Source organism: Camarhynchus parvulus, chromosome 12, assembly GCF_901933205.1.
Source record: "Camarhynchus parvulus chromosome 12, STF_HiC, whole genome shotgun sequence".
NCBI classification, from domain to species: Eukaryota; Metazoa; Chordata; class Aves; order Passeriformes; family Thraupidae; genus Camarhynchus; species Camarhynchus parvulus.
In genome coordinates, this window is record NC_044582.1 from 1,268,191 (window position 1) to 1,289,650 (window position 21,460).

Consider the following 21,460-nt stretch of genomic DNA (forward strand, 5'->3'; position numbering starts at 1 on the left):
ACAACATATAACATTGACATGAGATGAAATATATTACACTAAAGGCCAGTTAATTACCACAGTGGTATGAGGCTTCAAGTAAATTAGGAGGCACTTTTTGGCTGAGCAGTAGTCACGGATTCAGTGTAAAGTTCGAACTCACAGGAACACATGAAACAAGACTGCTAAAGCCTTCCAAGGTTCAAAATTCAAAAAAGGAGAGGAGGAAAGGAAAGGAAAGGAAAGGAAAGGAAAGGAAAGGAAAGGAAAGGAAAGGAAAGGAAAGGAAAGGAAAGGAAAGGAAAGGAAAGGAAAGGAAAGGAAAGGAAAGGAAAGGAAAGGAAAGGAAAGGAAAGGAAAGGAAAGGAAAGGAAAGGAAAGGAAAGGAAAAGGAAAGGAAAGGAAAGGAAAGGAAAGGAAAGGAAAGGAAAGGAAAGGAAAGGAAAGGAAAAGGAAAGGAAAGGAAAGGAAAGGAAAGGAAAGGAAAGGAAAGGAAAGGAAAGGAAAGGAAAGGAAAGGAAAGGAAAGGAAAGGATGCATATAGAAAGGCAAAGAGAAAAAAGGCCACAGAGGGCACCCAGGTCTGCTGCTTCCCTTCCTGGACTATGGAGTTCCAACACAATTAAGGCTTCACACAGCAGAGAGGAGCAATAAAACTCCAGGGACATGGCAGAACAGACACAAGGAAAGGCAGCAGCAGGTCAGATGAGAGCAAGTCCAAAGTGGAACAGATTGAACTCCACTCTGATTGAAGGGAGCATTCAGTACTTGCAGAATTCCAGGCATTAATACTTGTTGTGCTCTGTACAGCCCACGTGGAATGGACTGAGTGACCCCAGCACCACAATCTGGTATCCTCAAGATCCTCAAAACTAAATCTTCCAGCAAACAAAAGGAGGTGCTGTCATGGAGGGGTTTAAGTACCAGTACATGAATAGGTTACTATGAAATATTGCTGTTAAAGTCCCTAACATAACAAAGAGGAAGACAATAAAGGGCAACTCCATCAATAAATTACATATTTAGAAGCACTATAAAAAGCATTATTGATATTCAATATAATCAAACACACATATGTACTACTAATAACCATACCTAATAGAAGATTGTATTGATTCAGAGGTTAAAAAATTTAGAGGGCAGCACTTTGTGGCACTCCTGTAAAGCACAGTGTGTTTTGGGCAAGAAAAGCACAGCACTGAGTGGTCCTTAAGAAATCCTGTCACCTCAACGAGGTGCAAAGTTCTCCAGCTGGAAGACCAGGTCTACAGCAGCATCCACATCGGGCACGATGTGGTCTGGCTCCACCAAGGCGGGGTCAAAGCTGAAATCCCTGTGCCCGTGGAACACATTCTCAGCCACGCTGTCCCCGCTGGGCAGGGCCACCTCGCTGTGGGGGTCGTACACCCCGGTGCAGACCAGCACGGACCTGCAGCGGGGCAGCAGCTGCAGGCGCCAGCTCGTGTCCCAGCGGGGCCAGGCTGGAGGCGCTGGGGGAGCTGGGCAGGGGCAGTGCCTGCCGCAGCCTTGGCCTGCAGGCGGGCTCTGGGGCAGCTCTCCTGCAGGTAGCGGTTGTACAGGTTGGCTCCGTACACATCCGTCATCACATTGTCCCTGCAAAGCACAAACTCGGTCAGCACCTCAGCTGCAGCTGTCAAAGGCATTCTTGCATTTCATCATTTGAAATAGAGATGGTTGTATTCCACTGCATAGTTTATTTAGTTGGTGTTTTGAGCTGGGTGATTGGAAATTTGTACTGAGTATGTTATGTCACGTAGATTGTTATTTCCCCTCTCCCATTACATGGTCTTTCCCTCATCCACCCCTCTGCTGTACCCCCTTGGGCTCTGCCCCCCTGGTTACCCCTCTCCTCACCCCTCCTCCATGGGATCCCATTGACTGCAGTCCTCTTCCCCCGCCCCCATCCCTCGGGTATAAAGCTCCCCTGCAAGAAGGACACGCTTTCTTTTCCACCTGGGAGATCACCAGAGGTTGAGGTGTCCCTTCTCCAGCCAATAAACAGGACGCTGGTTCCCATGTGGAGAAGAGCCTTTCTCATCTTTTACTTTGTCCATGTAAAACCGTGCAGGCCAGGGTCCAGAGCTAGCCAGAGTGGCCTCAAACAACAGCCCGAGAGATGTGGATCTTACAAGAGATTTTTGGAGTTCATTTGAGTTAGCAATATGAATTAAGCATTATTATTTTAGCTTGTAGAATTATGTGTTGAATTTTAACCTTTTACTTAAGAAACCTCTGCCATGATACAAAGGGCATAGGAAAATGCAAATTTCTGAAGCTTCTTGCATCAAGAACAATACCGGGAGAAGATCAAGAGATGCAAGAAAGCCAGATAAAGGGGCTCCTCTGTCTCCAAGCTGATCAACACCAACAGACATACTCAGATAAGCTCCAAGGGGCATACAGTATGGGTAAATGAAGGTGGTATAAAATGTAATCTTATCCCCTAAAGAGTTGCAGCTGAACCAATTACTAAAGATTAGGAGCAGGCCTGATGTTAACAGGCCACACCTGTAGCCAATAAGAAGAGTGTTATAAAAGAGTGGATTGGTGAGAACTGGAGTCAGTTGGCTGCTGTGAGGACACGGGAGAGGCAGTGCCTAGAGGAGCTGCCCACGAGAAACATCAAGGAGGTACGAAACTCCGGCAATATGGAGCCCTTGCAATATAATGACAATAGAACTCGTGCACTACAATGACAACACTAAGGACCAAAGTATATGTGCAAATGAGAAAAGTTACAAGTTCAATGCTGAGCAAGACCACAATCTTAGGCCTCAGAGATCACTGAGAGACCCCCGTGCGACCACCACAGCCAACAACGCATGCCCAGAAGGGCATGGATCTGATTAGCATGCGAGGCGAGGACAGGCGAGGCCAGGGGTTGAATATGCATGGCAAGGTTGTGCAAGGTAATGAATATGGAACATCTTTGAGAATAAAGACATGGGTCAGACTGAGGCTCAGGGCACAAGTTTTCACGAGAGCTGTCTCGCTTGTGCCGGCTGCTGACAATACATACCCACTTCATAACTACACAAGGTTGTGGAGTCTATTTATTCTGCGTATTGCTTCAATTTCATCGAACACTTTACTGTATACTTTACACAACTTTGTGTGGAATCAGGCAGACTGGGAGAAGTCCCACCCCTCAGCTATTTTATTGCACAGTTTCCATGAAGCATAACAGGATAAAAATGAATCTCTCTCCATATTGGGGCAAGGGGAGAGAAAATCAAGGTATGAGCAGCCCATGAATGAGCTTATTATATTGCCAAACGTCTTGGAGATTCTGAAACAGTCTTTTATACAATGCAGCTTTATCCTTTTCTCTGAAAGGGATTCTATGATGTGGCAGCACATGCAGTAGCATATGACCAACCTAAATGACCTCAGAGATAAAGTCTAGGTCTGCAGTCCCTAACTGTCCTTTGCTCAAAGGCAGTTGGTGTTACACCACTAAACCTAACAGAATAAACACCCAAGCAAACCCTTTGTGTTAGATTTACATACCCTATTACAGGGAAAAAAAAAATCAGGAGAAATCTTTGTTGCGTATAAAACACCTTTTGTGCTTCTGCAGAAATTACACAGAAAAAAGAGCAAAGCATCATTAATCTTTAAGATTAGAAATGTCATGAAAGATATACCATGGCACCAAGAAAATTAGATGGTCTTAATGGTAGGAGAAACAAGCTGGTGTGTTTTTCTTGGCTGGCATTTACACTGTGAGTAATTTCCTGGTGTATTTGTCAGGCTCAGCACACCTGACCCCACAGCACAGAGGGTTTGGGATTTCCTGCTGTACCTGTGGGGCTCAGCACAGCTTACCCCACAGCATAGAGGGTTTGGGATTTCCTGCTGTACCTGTGGGGCTCAGCACAGCTTACCCCACAGCATAGAGGGTTTGGATGGGCTGCTCCCAGCTCCTCTGCAGGGCCTGGGCCCGGATCAGGTGCTCTGCATACTGGTATGTCAGCCTGCTGGGTTTGCCCATCAGCGCCTCGTACTTCAGGTCTTTGCCAGTGATCTTCTTGTAAATGTTTTCCAAACAAACCATGAACGTTCCGTGCCCAAACCTACGGAGATATAAATCCAAACCATGAATGTTTTGTATCCAAACCTACACTGATAAAAAACCAAACCATGAATGTAACCATGAACATTCCATGCCCAAACCTACAGAGCTATAAATCCAAACCATGAACTTTCCATCCCCAAACCTACACGAATATAAATCCAAACCATGAACATTCTGTTTCCAAATCTACAGAGATATAAAACCAAACCATGAACGTTCCATGCCCAAACCTAGAGAGATACAAAACCAAACCATGAACATTCTGTGTCCAAACCTACAGAGATATAAATCCAAACCATGAATGTTCCATCCCCAAACCTACACAGATATAAAGCCAAACTATGAATGTTCTGTGTCCAAACCTACACAGATAAAAAACCAAACCATGAATGTTTTGTGTCCAAACCTACACAGATATAAAACCAAACCATGAATGTTCCATCCCCAAATCTACACAGATATAAAACCAAGCCATGAATATTCCATGCCCAAACCTACACAGATATAATACCATATCAAATTACATTATGCACAGATTTAAAACATCAAACAAGGCTTTTTTATTTCATTATTTTTAGGAATAAATCGTGTCCTGCAACTATCAAATTCTGCTCAGCATGCAAGATTTCTGCAGCTGGTTCACTGAAAATTAAGTGCTGATTAGCTGAACAACTGACACCAAAATAAATCCACATTATGGGATGGCACAACAAATTTATCTAATTTTAAAATTGCTCACTGGAGGCATCCTGGCTGTCTCAATGCAGCCTGAAGCCATCACACATATATCTTTTCCAGTGTGTTAATTAGAGATGGCCTCTGCTTCTAAAGACTGGTATCTGAGCAGATCTTTGACCCAGGACTGAGGCAGAAATCAAGTCACAGTAAGAAGTTTCTATTTCAAATTACAGACTGAAGGGAAGGGAGGGGAAACAAACCTATTAAAGAAGTCCCTTCTATTGAAAGCAAAATCAAACAAAACCACTCTAAGAGGTCCTGGCACCTTGTTCTGTGTGTTCTTTTTTTCTTGTGTTCCCTAAAGAGCTCACTGCATTGTCCTCAGCCCAGAACCACTCACTGCTTTCAACCAGCAGGGTCAGCCCTTTACCCTACCAGGAAAAGAGAAATTCCAAAGAGGGACCTAATGAAATGAAACAATGGCCTTGATAATTTTTTTCATTTTTGCCTTTGAACCGAGGCTCTGAGGCCCTCAGGAAAAACCTCTCTTTCTCCCTTGTTCTGGGACTGAGGAAATAAAAGGTTTAGAGCTTAAAAGCAGCTTTTCTCTTGAGAAGTGATTTCCTGGATGCAACAATGCAGCCAGCAGCCAGGCAGCATTAGCTGAAAGTGCATTAGAGATGTTGCATCCAAAGCCAAGCCATCAAGCATTCTGTATTCAAGGGCTGACTCTGAATCCTGCTGGAAAAATGAGGAAGCCCCAAATAAATCCCAATGACATGAATAACGCACTTACCTTGGGGACTGTGCCTCAGCCACCCACATCAGGTCCATGTTACAGGCCAGCACAGGAATGTGAGGGTAGTTCTCCTGCCCATAGGGATTGCCAGGATAGCCACTGGTCAGCAGAACATCAATTATCAGCTGCAGGCTGGTTTCCCATCTCACTGGCTCCCCAAACAGCACCACAGCTGTGAGAAGCACAGGCACAGAACAGCCATGGAATTGTTAACAGAGCACTGAAAACTTGGCCTAAAGAGACTGAACAAGTAATTTAAAATAACCAGGAACTGATCAAATATTAATTTAGGGGCTTAATATATCACATGCCCATCCAGTCGCAGAAATCTCAGAAGTAACAAGATTTTACCTACTGTAAAATCTGCAGGTTTAGGAATTTTATTTTACAGGTGATGTTTCCCCAGAAATTACAATATTAACTTCTGAATTGTATTTCTAATTCTTCCATAATTGATGAGTTTCCTATTTACACACAGTATTTAAATACAACACCAGAGATGTTAATTTGTTCATCTCAGAACACACACTGGATGTCGTTTTTAAAAACTGCTTTGGTCTCCAGCAGTTATCTGACATGGATATTTTTAAATCCTAAGGTCCAATTTCTACTTTCCTGTAGTTCAGATGAGATGAGAGTGAACACAAGACCCTTCTCATACTACAGCTGATCCTGACTACTTGTAAGAACAAGATTAATTATTTCTGAATAATGAACATCAGTTCATTCCTCATTTATGAAAGAAGAGCAACAATAGCCTGTTAAAGGCAGATGAAGAGGAAAAGAGACCTCATATACCCTTCAAACTTCAAAACCCAGTGGCTGAAAACTGCACACATTAAAAAACAGCTTCCCAACACATGATGCTTTCAAATGAATGACAGATGTCATTAACAAGGAAATTTTAGGATTGTCTCAGACAAATTTTCAAAGTGCCCAACAATCTAAAAATAATTTCTGATAAATAAAATAAAATAAAATAAAATAAAATAAAATAATTTCATTTATTAATGGAAATATGCAAGTTAAATAAAGATAACTGACCCTCAATCTTGGGAAGCTCCACAGCAGACGGGGACTGCAATAAGAAAAAAGTGAAAGTTTTCTACAAGATGAAACATCTATTTTTAACAGAATAAATTCAAGCACAGCTCCCACAGCTGCCTCCTGCCACTCCAAGAGGAAATGCACTCTATATTGGTATATTCCTGATGTCAGTTCACTGAGAAACTTGTGTTTCCTCTCTGAAGTGACACCTCTGGCACAGGGACAGCAGTGACTGTGCTGTACCTGCCCCTGCCTCCTGCTGCTCCTCAGCTGCCTCTGGAGTTTTTTAACTCCAGTTGTTAAAATTACTTGTGTTGTGATTTCAGTTGTTTAAATTACTTGTTTAATTAGTTGTTTTAACTACTTGTGTAGAAACTATGGATGTTTATTTTTCCACAGGAGTAAGAGGCCTCCAGCAGTACCAAGACATTTGAAAAACAGTTTTTGAGATGTTTTTCTTTAACACTTCTAGTAAAGAATGCACTGTATAACATGTAATATATTTGCTAAACAATTAAGAGTCTGCACTTCATTATTTACTCTGTATGGTGACAAACACTTTAACAGGTTCTTGACCTTCCCCACAGCTGAGCTATGATCCTGTGAGCCACAGAGAATGTCCTTATTACAAGTGAGGAAATCCACTTTGTAGGCTGGCCCTGAGCATGTACAGCACACCCAGATATATTCACTTCTGCTTTAATTCTGCACAATCCAACTGCAACCACTGTACCTAGTGCTGCCATTTAAATAGTGCTGTAAACAGCAAAGGGAGTCCTTTGAGGGAAAATGATTTCTCTTCAAAGCATTCATCTGCAATCAAAGCAACCTCATGGGTTAGAAACAATAGCAACACAATCATATATTCAGGGAAAAGCTATGTTATCTTCCACACCTTCTGAGGAAGCTAATCAGCTTTCCAAGGCAGATTTTGCATTAGGTATCTGTATTAGAATTGTGAGTTTTCCCACAACAGCAGGCTATAAAATCAAAGGCTGGGTTAAAGAATTACTGCTGAGAGAAAGGAGTTGTTCTTGAGAATGTTGTAATAAAACAAATAAGGAAGCAGAAAAGCAAAGTCAAAATACAATGTAAGAAGAGCAGCATTAGCTAGGTAGTTAAATATTGATCCCTGTTATATAGGATGTCATGCAAGGAGCAAACAGAGAGGTTTGAAACACAAATCTCACTCACCAGGACATTGGGTCTTCTGTCATGGTCAACTGCATCGAGCAGAGGGCGTTTCTCCCTCAGGGTGTCAATGGTGATGGGCTGGCAGAAGCCAAGGCTGGGGCAACCAGCTAAGGACACACAGCTGCTCACAGGGAAAGGTTTTCTACCTGCTCATTCCACCTTAACCATTCAAAGGTATTCAACTGACAAATTAGTTAGCAATGAAAGCAACATCAAAGACAGAATTTCCTTCTGTGAGGCAAAAGGTGATTGTCCCACTGCTGATAAATGAGAGACCAAAGTTCTTCTCTTTTGTTTTCAGTCCTCTCATCTACTTCTCTCTTAGCCAAGCCTAATGAATTTTGAATTTAGAAATGCATTTCTAAGAGACAATACCTTCAATACCTTTTTCTCAGTTTTGTAGCTCAAATAGAGCTTATGTTAAAAGTTGTATATACATTTTTACAGCTTATGATTTACACCAACTTCAATGAAAATCCCACTGAAGGAAGAAGTGCAGAAGGGACTTAATGGAAGTCTGAGCAAAGCTTATGCAAAAGTTAAGGCTACTAAGTTACAGTTTGAAATTTTGATACCACCACGATATCAATATTATTCAAGTCCTTTGGGCACTTGGTATAAAACTACATTCAAACATAAACTGGGCACCATACTAGGAACTATCATTACTATTTATTACTGCATTTGTAGGGTTGAAATATTTGATTTTCACTTCATCCATAGGCTCCCCTGAAACTGATTAAGAAAAACACTTCTGCAGAAACTTGTTGGTTTTTTTAAAGATACTCTTGGGCAATATCAAGAAGGGGTCCTTGTCCAGATACCAGGACACATTTTTTATGATAACGCTTGAACATCCGCAGAGGACTGTGGGACATCATCACTTGATCTTGGGAAATCTGTTTGGGATTTAAAAACAAAAGGACTCTGTTGTGTTTCAGAGAAGTTGTTTATACATAGATTCAATTAACAGATGTGACAGATTCCAGGAATTACATAACAATCAGCATTTTCTCCTTTCACAAATGCTGTATTGATAATATGCCAGAAAAAAATACCTTACTGACAAGTTATCACACATCCCCCTTTCAGCTTCCAGCTCGATTCAACATGAACAAGCCTTTCTCTCCTGGTTTTGTAAAATTACCACATTAATTTGGAAGCAAACAGGGAATCAGAATTCATTCCAACTGTGGGCCCTTTGCTAAACTGCAGCTGTGATTTAATTGTACCAGATTACCATCTTCTTTTAGTTTACATATCCCCACCCCTTCAACAGGACAGGTAGCAACCAGTAAGACTATTAGTCTGGAAAGATGCTCCTGTGAATCACTACTTACCATCTTTCCAAAGAAATACCTTTAGCTTTACTATTGGAAAAACCAGTGCTTTTACCAGTTAGTTTCGGACAGCACTTTTTACTTTCAGCAAAGCACGTCAGGGGGCTTAAGGGAAAAGCAGCCCTGATGAGCTGAGCAGCATTTAACGGAAGAGAACACATGTGACACATCCAACATGCAATAAATGGCATTGAGGTGACTCACTGGAACCCCCAGCAGGTGGGACAGCTGCTCAGCCTTCTTCTGGCGCAGGCAGTTCCCAGCGTTGGTGACAAAGACCACGGGCACCAGGAACTGTCCCTGAGGGTTGACCAGCTTGCCAAAGGCTGCTCTGGCAGCAGGAATGGGGGTCCTGCCTCGCACCAGCACCCCATCGATGTCAAACAGGAATCCAAAGGATGGCAGCAAGCTGGGCTGGAAGGAGGGATGAAATCAAAGGGTACGTTAGTTATGCCTGTCCTTAGATATCACATTAAATATTACATATTACATTAAATATTACACATTACATTAAATTTTACATATTACATTCAATATTACATATTTGATAGAGGTTACAGCAGCTACAGCCCTCTGAGAACAGACACCTCCACCGAGAGCAGGGGAGCTATAACCCAGCACATCTTCATGTGCCCTATAGGTACATCTTCATGCTAAAAACATGTTGACACAAGCAGCACCACAACTCCCTCTGCCTTGTGCATACAGACTCATGAGAGCTATTTTGCCTTACAAATAGTTTCAGACTATTACAGAAGATAGGGAAAAATTAACTTAAACTGATGCCAAGAGGTACAAAATACATGCTGCTGTGCCAGTGAGTCACACTCCAATGGCTTAACCCCCACAGAATACTAACAAAATATGCAAAAGTAAATTTTTCAGCAGGAGGCAGGTCTTGGACACAAGGATTGTACTTGGCTGCTCCCTTACAAGGTGTTTGTAGTAAAACGGTTCTGTTCCACCAGAGTTTGATTACAGCCAAGTGCCTGTTGTTCTCCTACACATGGCTTCAGTCCCAGTTTCACACGGGGCAGGCTAATCGGCAAAGTCAGCACCTCCTTACACCAAGGTGCTGCTTGAGTCACTAAAATGTGTCTCCTTGCCTGCCCTTGGGGCAGTGAGGAGCTGGACTTGGTGAGCCCCGGCAAGGAGCGTGAGGAAGGATGAGCTGGGGGATAAGGGCAAGGAGCAGAGACAGAGAGAGGCGTGCGAGCAACGAAACTGTTACTGGATCAGGCTGGGAAAGCACGGAACAAAACCTATCAGCTAAAGCTCCTCTCTCTCCCGAGCCTAAAGCAGGAACCAGGAACCTCGGGATTTATGGTCAGTGATGAAAAGGGAGGGGTTAAGGCTGAGCGCGATGGGGGAACAGGCACAGAAAGGACTCAGCCACGGGAGCTGGGACAGCCTTTGCTGCCGCGGCTGGCTCAGGGCACGCACCCGCAGCCGCCGTGTCTCCTGTGCAGGAGGAGAAGGGCACTTTGCCTACTCCAGCAGCACTTTGTTCCACATCAGTTATTCACACACCACGTTTGTCCTGCAGCCGGGCACGGCACAGGGACAGGCACCGCTGGGAATGGGGATACAGCTCAAACAACAGCGGGAATCCGCCCCCCCAGGCAGCCCGGGTTAATAACGGCAACAGTGAATATATTGTATTCCCATTCATTTAAATTAGGCTGGGGTTTTGTCTTTACATGCAAGAACTCCCCCTGAAGCCTTCTCCTCTCTCCTCTGTAGAATCATCACCCTTTTAAGAACAAAACCCCTGAAGTCCTGGTCTCCACATAGCCTGCACCCGTTTCAGGAAAGCTAGGTCAGAAATAACCCAACTGCTGCAGAGATGCTGCTAAAGGCTTGCTAATAAATGTAGAGCAATCTTCCCAGGCTTTGTGAACGGGTACATGGAACTGCTGAAACTACAGCGGCATTGGAATAATTCTGTAGCAGATGCGATCCTTTACGTTAATTTTGCGACATATAAATTACAGACGTATAGGTAACAGCTTACAAATGGGGATTTTACAGTGAGTAACACTAGCAGGAAGAAAAAGAAAGCGGGGGGAAAGCAATAAGGAAAGAAGTGAACATATATATATATATGATAGATATCATGACAGACAGAGGTAATGAAGTCAGCTGCTTTGTTTCCCTTTTGACCCTAAAGAAATTGTTGGTGGCAGGAGTGCTGTGCCGCGCTGCACAACCAAAGGGACAGAGCCGGCAGTGGTCCGAAGGAGTTTCCCTCGTTCGCTCTGGAAGACCAGAGCACACGCAGCCCCGGGACAGGAGCTGCGGCCGGCAGCGCCCGGTGAATCCGTCCCGGCGTCCCGAGGAAGCGAGGATGCCCCCGGCATCCCCGGGTGGCCCGGCTGCGCTCCGCCGCGCCCCGCGCCCGTTTCGCTTTCGCTGCGCCCCGGCCCGCCCGCCCCGGGCCCCGGCCCCGCTCACCGCGCTGTGCCCGCTCCGCCCGGCCGAGGGGCCGCGCATCCCGCGGGGCGCCGGGAGCCGCGGCGGGCGGGCGGCCCCGAGCAGGGCGCGGAGCGGCGGCAGCGCCCGGCGCATGGCGAGCGGAGTGCGGGGCCGGCACCGCCCCGCCCGGCCCCGCGTCACTCACGGGGCAGCGTCACCGCGTCACGGGCCAACGTCAGCCCGGGCAGCGGAGCAGCGCCCTGCGACATCCCCGCGCCTTGCGAGGGCTCCGTGCCCCCGGGGCGCGGCCCCTCGGCTCACCGCGGCTGGCGGCACTGCCGAGAGCAGTCGGTACAGCATCCCGAGCCAGGAGATAACTGTTGGTCGATTTAGTAACAGAGTAGAAGAAACATTCTGTCTGGTTCTGGCCGGCCAAGGGATGAAGGGGCTGGAGCATCTCTCTTCAAGGGAAGGCTGAGGGAAGCCAAGAGGATGGAGCAGGCTCTGCTTGGTGGTGGCAAGCATTTGGACACAAGGAACGGGCAGGAACTGATGCCCAGGAAGAGTTTCTTCCCTGTGCAGTGACTGAGCACTGGAACATTGTCCAGAGAGGGTGTGGAGTTGTCTCACTGGAGCTACCCCAGAAGTGTCTGGACAAATCCTGTGCCCTGTGCTCTGGGATGGCCCTGCTGGAGCCGAGAGGCTGGAGCAGATGTCCCACAGTGGCCCCTTCCAGACTGACCCATTCTGTGATTCGTTTTTTGGGAAAAAGCCACCACAGTCCCTCAGCTCTGCACCCCTGCAGCTAAACTTGAAAGTGAGACAAGCAGCACAAAATGTCATTAGTTAATGGATACTCTGCAAAGCTGTCTCTGTTTATCTTGCTCATCTGCTAATGCAGATTAGGTAAATCCACTTATTTCCTAGTGCTGCCAACAAATCTTCCTCAGCACCCCTGTGACTGCGAGGAGAAACTGATCCTTCAGCGACTGCACTGCACTCACCAGGACACAGAACAAGGAAGGAGCCTTGCATCTGCAGCACTGATGTGGCTGCCATTAAATAAAACTCACAAATGCATTTCTGAGAGACAAAAGCAGGCCCAAATCGATGCAGCAGACACAATAATTAGAGTTTATCCCCTTGCTCAAGCCAGGATCACACACAGGGCAGAACTCTGAAGCACACATGTAAGCATACATGAAGTACCTGTTTTCTAAGCTGGATGTGCTCAGGGCTGAGGCATTCCAGAGATGGTATGAGCCACAAATCTGGCACCACACACATCCCAGCACAGCTGCACTCTCAGAGCTGAGGCAGAGCCTGCCCACTGCTCCATTCTCCAGGACAAACAGGATCCATTTCCTGGCTGTGACCACAGCAGCTTCCCCACCCTGGCTCCACCAGCAATTCCACAGCCTGGCAGGACACAGGATTTTGCTATAGGCCACTGTGGGAAATAATTACCGTGCAATTTGTTCCCTCAGATGCAGCCAAGAGCACTCAGCTCAAAAATGCTCCACACTCAGAGCTACAGAGAGAGGATCTGGCACAGCAGGGCATGGCAGCAGCCAGTCTGCCTTGCAGTTACACACTGCAGTTCTGTGCATTTATTCCTCTTCTGTGCTGGTTGGCAGAGATCAACCCAGTCTTACAAACTTGTCTTCTGCATCATGATGTTGGTCATACTCCTTTGAACATGAATGTAATTACAATCCTGTTGGTTTTTTTCCATTCTTTCCATTTATTCTTTTGTATTTCTGTTATCATAACTCTGTCCCTGATCTGCCTTTACCCTTGTGTGTTCTTTTATCTTATAAATTCATACAGTGACAGAAGGATCTACCATTGGTATTACCAAGCCCTCAGACTGTCTCAGGTCCTAAGAATCAGCTGGTTTTTCCCTGTTTAAATCTAGTTTGGTTATCTCCAGTATACAGTTAAGCAAATCTACAACAATAAGCCATAAAGACATTGTTTGCTGCTTTCTTACAAAGCACAGAAAGCTGCACTGCTGCCAGGAAGAGAGAATTTGTGATGTTAGTTGTCTGCTTGCTACCAATAATTGAGCTTTTGATTTATTCTGTTTTGGATTTTTTTTTTTTTTAGTTTTAATTTGGCAGCTATGCTTTCCACTTTTTCAATTTTTTTTTTTTGTTTGATCACTTCATCAAGTAACACAAAGCTTATCTCTACGATTTAGAGCTTTAATTGTTCTGGAGTGGATTATTCACAATAGATTGTAATAGATAAATACTGAGAGCATCCAGAAATGCAGAACGGTCCCAGACCTGGCTGTTCAGTACTCAGTTCCTTAGACAGAAATTCTGCAGGGCTGCAGATGTCCACCTTCAAATGCCATTCATTCAGACCTGTACAACAGCATCAGTCATCCATAAGACTTTGACCAGGCTCTACCTTGCCTCTTGTCCCAGGATTCACAAGCCAAGAGCAGCAGGGGATGCAGAGCTTCAATCCCTACAGGGATGGCTGGCTATGATCCCAGTCTTTGGCTACCACTAGAGAATCATCGCAATCCTTTGAGCTAGAATAAAACAGACATCAGGTTGTAAATAAGTTTTAATAAAAAAATTTGAACAAGGTATTGCAAAGTTTTTTACAGTAGCTGCTGGAATATCCAGCATTTAAGCATTCATCTGGGCACAGTTACAAACCACAAAAAAGGTAACAGGTTTTAGACATTGCATGTGTTTTAGAAAGAATCAAATCTCCAAAGTCACTCCTCAGATCTGCCTTCGAGGCCCCTCTAGACAGGTTCCAGGTTATTCTGGTAAATGAAGCAGGTGTAATAGTGTGAGTTACTTCTCAGCTCAACAATACCCAGCATGAGAAGATGTGCACACTGAGAGTCAGGACAGAGCAGACAGGATGGCAGGAACACCATGGGTTTTCTTCCAGGATTGAGGAGCTCACTGGGTGTGGTTCTATCTGCAGGAGGCCCCACTGCACAGACCTTTTCCCAAACTGAAAGCACTGAAGGCAGCTACTAGATGCAGACAAGTTCACCAAGGTTTACCTTCTCCAGCACTGGAGCACAAGTCATCCTAGTGGAGAAACCAGTGATGGTCCTCCTGCACACCAGACTGTAATTCCAGCAGTCTGCTCCACATCCACAGGAACTTGCAAAGCTAAAACCCATTGCTACCAGAACTGAGGAACCTGCTGCTTTCAGAGGGATTGCACACTGACCAGACACTGTGCACTGTTACAATCCCAGCAGTGTCTTTGCCTCCTCACTCTGTGCCAGCAGGGTTTCACTGGCGTACTTCTGGAGCAGCTCCATCTTCTTTCTTCGTACAAGAGCTTCCTCAATCTGCAGAGATAAAAACAGGGTGGATTCAGCTCAGTTGAGATGCTGAGACCTCAGATGCTCACCTATACCACAGCACTTCCTAATTTATGGAACACTTAGGGAGGTTTTGGAAATTTGCAGGTGAAAAGGGTTAAAGCATTTGCAAGGAGATTAAACAGCTGCAGAGTCAAGTCACAGAAATCACAAATTTAGGGCCCTTTCACTGATGACCTGATGTAAATTGTGTCTTGCAAAAGCCAGTGTGCATCTCTGCAGCTGAGTGCTGTTCTGCCTTACCTCCTGTTGAGTTGGCACTGGAACGTGTGCAATAAATTTCTGTTGGCCGTCTTCACCTTCTCTCTCCTTGCCACCTTCCTCATCAGACTAAAAAGTGAAAAAATCACATCAAGTTTATTTCTATAGAGGTCATAAAAAAACCTTTTTCATTTGCTTTGCCAGAAAGAGCAAAGCATGGTCAACACTACAAACACAGGAATGAGTGAAGAGAACCCAGCACCAAAAGAACACAAGGATCACATGCAGACCCTGCTCCTGGACATTTTCAGCATTACTGCTTCCATTTTTCATATGGCCTTTGCTCTGCTGTGGCATGGCCATGAATGTAAAGCTGTGTTTCCTCTCCTTCCATAACTCTTGCTGCCACAGCAAAGCTGTGAACAGAAGAGGAGCTAGCTAAGCAGCAAGTGCTTAAAAAATATGGGTACCACTTCCCTGTACAGCTCTGTACTGCTTTGGTCCCACACCTAAGAGCTAGGCTCATGAACCATGGGATCATACAAATAAATTAGGTACTGGAGGAGCCACCAGACCCATCTGATGGATTCCTCCTTTTTATTCTTGTGCTTAGCCCACTTAGATACAGACTGTGAAATGAGACCTTGTTTCCAGTACCCTTCTCCAGATCTCACTGGGAGCAGGGAGAAGAAACAGCCATGTCACAGCAGTGACAGCAGCACCAGTTGCACCACAATTCAAGTGTAAACAAGGCCCTGCACCCCTTGGGTTTTCACACAGTGGCAGTGTGACATTATCCTGTCCCCAAAGCTGCTTGTGCTGTTACCGAGGCAGGTTGTGCTCAGGAGCCAGACTGAGCAGTGTTACCAACACACCACCTGACAAAAACAGTGTCACTGAAATCACAGCAAGGTGTTTCTCACTCCAGTGAAAGGTCTGTCCTCACCTGCCAGCCCCCAGCACTCCCTAACCTTGGGCCAAGAGCACTCCCCTACTGCTGATTGTGACTAAACCATGTAGTGGCCAGGGGAGAGGGCCAGGACAGCAGCACACAGGTCCTTGGCACTGTAATGCCATGTCCAAGAAGGAAGCACAGAAGACACATGGAAAGTCACATCACCTGAGCCACCCCTACCTCTTCCTCATGGACAGCATAGATGTTTTCTTCCTCCTCCTCCTCGCCTCTTGCAAGTCGTGCTTCTCTCTCCATCTTCCATTTTTCCACTGCTTCTGCTATAACTGGGGAGCAAAGCAAAATGGCAAGTGTGGCTGAGAGCCAGTTAGAGCAGCATGGTCTTATTGACAGAGCTCTTCCAATGGACTTAAACTCCTTACCTAAATCCTCTACATCAGAAAAAAAAAGGTGCCTTAACTTCAGAGTCCATCAGCACCCCTTGCTGGCTGCTCTGTGCAGGTTTGGAATCTCACATACCTTTCTTCTCATGCTCCTGCTCCAGGGGCTCCAGAATCCCATCATCTTCATCCCTGTAGCCATAGTACTCGGCATCAATGTCCTTCATAAGCTCAGCCCGAGTCTTCCGTGGGGGTGGCAGGGCTGCAAGAACACCACTGTCACCCACCAGGTCACCTCCATCACCTGCTGAGTGTCCCCAGCTGTCCCCAACCCCACAGCACCCACAGCTGCCTCGTGCCAGCCAACATCCAGCACGATGGAGCTGCTGCCAGCACTGGGAGCACTGGTCTCACCCTCTGGCCTGCACAAACCAGTTCCAGCACATGACCCAACAGTTCCCCCACACCCTGGAATATTTCCCATAATTTGTCTCTGCCTCACTTCCAGGCCCAAGCAATTCCCACTCATTCCATGACAAAGTTTCATCCCCTTACATCCAGTTTTTCATTATGAGAACTCATTCCTGCTTCTAAAATTATGTTCAACCCAACTTTCCCTTTTTCTAGTCCTGAACTCTGAGTGCTATTTACAACTTCACAATGAAGTTTGCTTCTTATGCTGAAAGTTTCTATAGAACATCAGTCCTTACCACTTGGAATTCCCAGTAGGAACCAGTACTACATTTCCTTAATTGCAAACAGCCAAAGGTGCTCTAGCATTTAATTAATTATGTGTGCTCAGTGTTTCACTGAGCTGACCTAAGACATTCAGAAATGCTGTCACCAGCGCTCCCCAGAAACTACAACAGCATTTTACTCAAGATATTCTACTACACAGATCCATGTCTGGGAGGAGCTGCTCTTTACTTACGTTCCTTCTCAAAAAGTTCTCTTACTCCTGGCAAATCCTTTGCAGCCCCAAAGTATTTGTAGCCTCTGTTTCCTGGAACCTCTTTCCCTTCATGATCTAACATTTTCGGGCCAATCCTCTGGAAAATGAACAGAGTTCACAGTTTAAAACTTTCTTCTAACACAGCCAAACATTTCATGGGCTGAATAAAAATAACACTGCCAAGCCATCCATGGCTAACTAAATGTTACATATTTTTCTCAGCAGTCACTTGTAAGCAGAACCACCATTCCACACTTACAGCATAATCTGGACCTCCCAGCTCCTTTATTCTGTATTCCCAGTGTCCTTTCTCCCTCAGGAGTTTGTTTATCTCATCGTTCAGGTCCCGAATTCTGAATTCACCCAATCCAGCTGTAAGAGAGGAAAAAACCAATAAACCAGGCAGCTCAGAGAAACACCAGAGGAATTTCAGAATTCATGCAATGGAAACAGCATAGTTCACATGAAATGGGATTTTTACTGTAACTGCTTATGACTGCATATTCAAAAAATAAAACATAATTAGAAAAATCTTACCATTTTGGATCTGTGCCACTTTCTTGGAAATCTCCCCAATGATCTAGTCAAATAAGAACACAGAAATTAATTTCTCAATCAGTGGAGGGAACAAAGAAGACAGAGCAAGATTGTTTGAGAAATGCATGGCAATAGGATAAGCAGCAATAAAACACAAGATGAAACTGGAGAAATTCTGATTAAATTCAAGGGGAAAGAAATCATTAGGAAGATAATCAAACACTGGAACAGCAGCTCCAAAAGCCTGGAATCTAAATCCCTGGAGATGTTAAAGACTCAGCAGGACATGGACTTGCAGCAACCTGACATGGTAGGAGCTACTCTGGACACTGAGCTGTACAATCTTACAAAATGTTCTGTGATTTAACTCTCAGGGTACTGACAAGTGTGGAAAACCCCTTGTAAGCAGGCTGCCTAAGCAGGAAGTGTAAAGTTCTACTTCCTATAGAATTAGAAAATCCACAGGTTGCCATTACCTGTCTCCTCCACTTCTCAGCTTTGGGCAGCTCATTGCACTCTGAGGCAAGGAAAGGCCTTCGCTCCTGTTGACAGAACACCACACACATCAAGCTCAGCTGAGCACTGGCACAGCATTTCACACAGGCTCTACTGCCCCATTAATGCCAAAGTATGCTACCAAGCTCCAGGGCCTTCTGCTCCCATTGATTTGTAGTAAGTGAACAACAATAATTATTTACAGCCCTGACAAATTAAACTACCACAGACTACAAAAACCTACTTAAATCCACTTCATCCAAACCAAATTTCTCACTCATTTTTTTCAAAACACCCCATAATCCTCTCCAATACAACAAATATTATATTCAGGACAGTGTCACCACTTTCAGCACACACTACCTTCTTAAGGTTAAGCTTTTCTCAACTGCTACTCCTAAACAATATAATTCTTTTCCAGTTTATACAGAGGACCTTCTTCTCAACCTTCTTCAGATTCCATTGGCTTGCTTACACAAACTGATGCATCATCTTGCTTCTAGGGTTTTGTGTGCAGTTATTTTGTTCCTTTCCCCACAGTTTTACCTTTTATTAAAAGGTATTAAACCCCTTGTCTCTGCATAATATGCAATATGAAACAGAAAAGTAAAAAAGATTTGCAGAAGCTCTAGTGGAGAATTTTCCTGGCTGTGTGAGTGTGAAATACAGTCAGCTGAAATATTTTCCTTCTAACTGGAATCAAGCACAGGACACCAGGGCTCTGAACAAGGCCTGCCTTGAGCTACCAAACCTCCAGGGCTTTTAGACCTCACCTTGACTTTTCCTTCCTCAAGCTGGGCTTGCCGAAACCTTGCCAAGGCCGTCCTAAAGAGAAGAAAGCAGATTTACTTTCACAAATCCACATTCCAACAGGAACAAGCTTTGCTCTGGATGTTTATTATGGACTCAATTACAGTCTGTAAAAAACAAAAGGCCTGAACACATTCACTGACCACTGCCAGCTCTTGCAGCTAATGACTTCTCAACACCCAAAATCCTCAGTGGTTCATTTCTCAAGTAAAGCAACGCTGACTGATTCCTCCTATCTAGCCTGGCATCTCTGTTCCCAAAATGGGAACTGCCTAAAACCACGAGGGTCCTTTACAGCATATTTCAGTATAGTTATCCCCCAGCCTGCAGGAGGACAAGTACATTACTACAAGGTCTCTCTTGCACAGAACCACCCAGCACTGCTACAGGAGCTGCACAGCACCAGGTACGTGTGTGCAGGAGCCCTCCAACTCCCACTGCCTCTGGGCCACAACATGCACAACTGAGGACCCAAAAATATCATTAAACTGTTGGTGCTTTAAAAGAGGCTGAATAGCGAGTTCTATGGGCCAGCCAGTCACAGATGTGTGTTCTGTGGGCCAGCAGGCACAGGTGTGTGAGATCAGGTACAGTCAGGGTCAGCAGCCACAGATGTGTGACACCAGCTCTGAGGTGAGCCCGGGCTCAGCGGTGCCCCCGCCGAACTCACATGGCCTTCTCCGCGTTGCGAGCCTGCAAGACACAAACAGAGCGGCCTCAGGCATCCCCGGCCCCGCCCGGCTCCTCCAGCGCTCCCAGCCTCGGCCGGTCCCCTCCGAGGCCCTCGCCGGGCAGTGGCACCAGGGGACAACAAGTGCCGAGTGGCCGCTCAGCCCTGCAGCCCCCATGGTCCCGCCGTGCCCTCAGCCCTGCAGCCCCCATGATCCCGCTGTGCCCCGGAGCTGCTGAGCCCCAGCTCCACACTCACCATGGTCCCGCCGTGCCCTCAGCCCCGCACTCACCATGGTCCCGCCGTGCCCTCAGCCCCGCACTCACCATGGTCCCGCCGTGCCCTCAGCCCCGCACTCACCATGGTCCCGCCGTGCCCTCAGCCCCTCGGTCCCTGTCCCGCACTCACCATGGTCCCGCCGTGCCCTCAGCCCCTCGGTCCCTGTCCCGCACTCCCCATGGTCCCGCCATGCCCTCAGTCCCGCACTCACCATGGTCCCGCCGTGCCCTCAGCCCCTGTCCTGCACTCACCATGGTCCCGCCGTGCCCTTAGCCCCTCGGTCCCTGTCCCGCACTCACCATGGTCCCGCCGTGCCCTCAGCCCCTGTCCTGCACTCACCATGGTCCCGCCATGCCCTCAGTCCCGCACTCACCATGGTCCCGCCGTGCCCTCAGCCCCTGTCCTGCACTCACCATGGTCCCGCCGTGCCCTCAGCCCCTCGCTCCCGCCGAACGCGCCGCGCACGCAGCAGCTCCAAGCCCCGGAACTGAACCCAGCCCGCTCCCCAGTGCGCCTGCGCGCTCCGCTCACGCAGGATTGGGTGACCCCGCTTGGCGCATGCGCGCTGCTGGGGTTGGCGGGGCCGGGATGAGCCGGGAGGGCCGTGGTGCGGGGGGACCCTGGGGACACCGCAGTGACACCGCAGTGCCACCCCTGCCACGGCACCGGCACCGACACCGGCCACTGCTGCCCCGGGCTGCTCCCAGCCCCATCCACCCTGCCCTGGCACACTGCCAGGGATCCTGGGGCAGCCACAGCTTCTCTGGGCACCCCGTGACAGGGCCTGCCCACCCTTCACATGCAAAGAAGCTCCTTCCAATACCTGATCTGAATTTCCCCTTTCTGTTTGTACCCAGTGCCCCTTGTCCGGTCACTCAATTCCCGACGAACAGTCCTTCTCTTAACCACTTCATGAGTTTGCCATAGGGAATGAGATGCCTCAGTATTAGTGAAAAAGATCAACATGAAACACATGAAGAATTGATTTTCCCATGTCCCACAATGTATGAAATCACCACTTGCTTGTCCAGCTCCTGTTCACTTGGGAAAACTGACTGAACAGCAGCATCAATGTTCTCACAGAAAGATGACCAAGGAATAGACATCTCCTCCTTTTGAAGTAATTTTCTCCTTCTGGAACTTACAGCCTAGGTTGTGTTCCTCAGCTTTTAAATCTTGTTTTCTTTATATAAAACCACGGATTTTTTTAGAGGAAAACATCACTTTGTAGCTGTCACTTAAGTCCCAAAGACTTCCATGTCTTTGTAATCAGAGAGGTCCAAACTGTACTCCTGTTTAACCGAG

General features: G+C 46.4%; 2 protein-coding genes across 4 annotated transcripts; both read right to left on the reverse strand.

Annotated features, from left to right (window-relative positions):
* Positions 1-426: 426 nt before the first annotated feature.
* On the reverse strand, positions 427-11,641 carry LOC115908262 (haloacid dehalogenase-like hydrolase domain-containing 5). The gene is given in 9 exon segments (XM_030956733.1): positions 427-1,454; positions 1,457-1,593; positions 3,888-4,076; positions 5,553-5,727; positions 6,600-6,633; positions 7,797-7,890; positions 8,583-8,695; positions 9,341-9,550; positions 11,591-11,641. Coding segments are annotated over 9 exon segments (1,239 nt in total). The 5' UTR covers positions 11,630-11,641; the 3' UTR covers positions 427-1,206.
* A 2,310-nt stretch (positions 11,642-13,951) lies between these two features.
* Positions 13,952-20,666, reverse strand: ISY1 (ISY1 splicing factor homolog). Of its 3 annotated transcripts, none has more exons than XM_030956711.1 (11): positions 20,237-20,264; positions 19,877-19,899; positions 19,170-19,221; positions 18,378-18,443; positions 17,902-17,944; positions 17,624-17,736; positions 17,344-17,461; positions 16,552-16,674; positions 16,255-16,358; positions 15,162-15,248; positions 13,952-14,885 (listed from the first exon to the last, which is right to left on the reverse strand). In XM_030956711.1, exons 1-11 carry the CDS (start codon positions 20,237-20,239, stop codon positions 14,778-14,780), a joined length of 840 nt encoding a protein of 279 aa, XP_030812571.1. In that variant the 5' UTR covers positions 20,240-20,264; the 3' UTR covers positions 13,952-14,777. The 3 variants fall into 3 exon arrangements, with proteins under 3 accessions (XP_030812571.1, XP_030812568.1, XP_030812569.1); XM_030956708.1 differs by lacking the exon at positions 20,237-20,264 and adding an exon at positions 20,569-20,666 and having other exon boundaries at positions 13,953-14,885; XM_030956709.1 differs by lacking the exon at positions 20,237-20,264 and adding an exon at positions 20,135-20,160 and having other exon boundaries at positions 13,953-14,885.
* Positions 20,667-21,460: the final 794 nt, after the last annotated feature.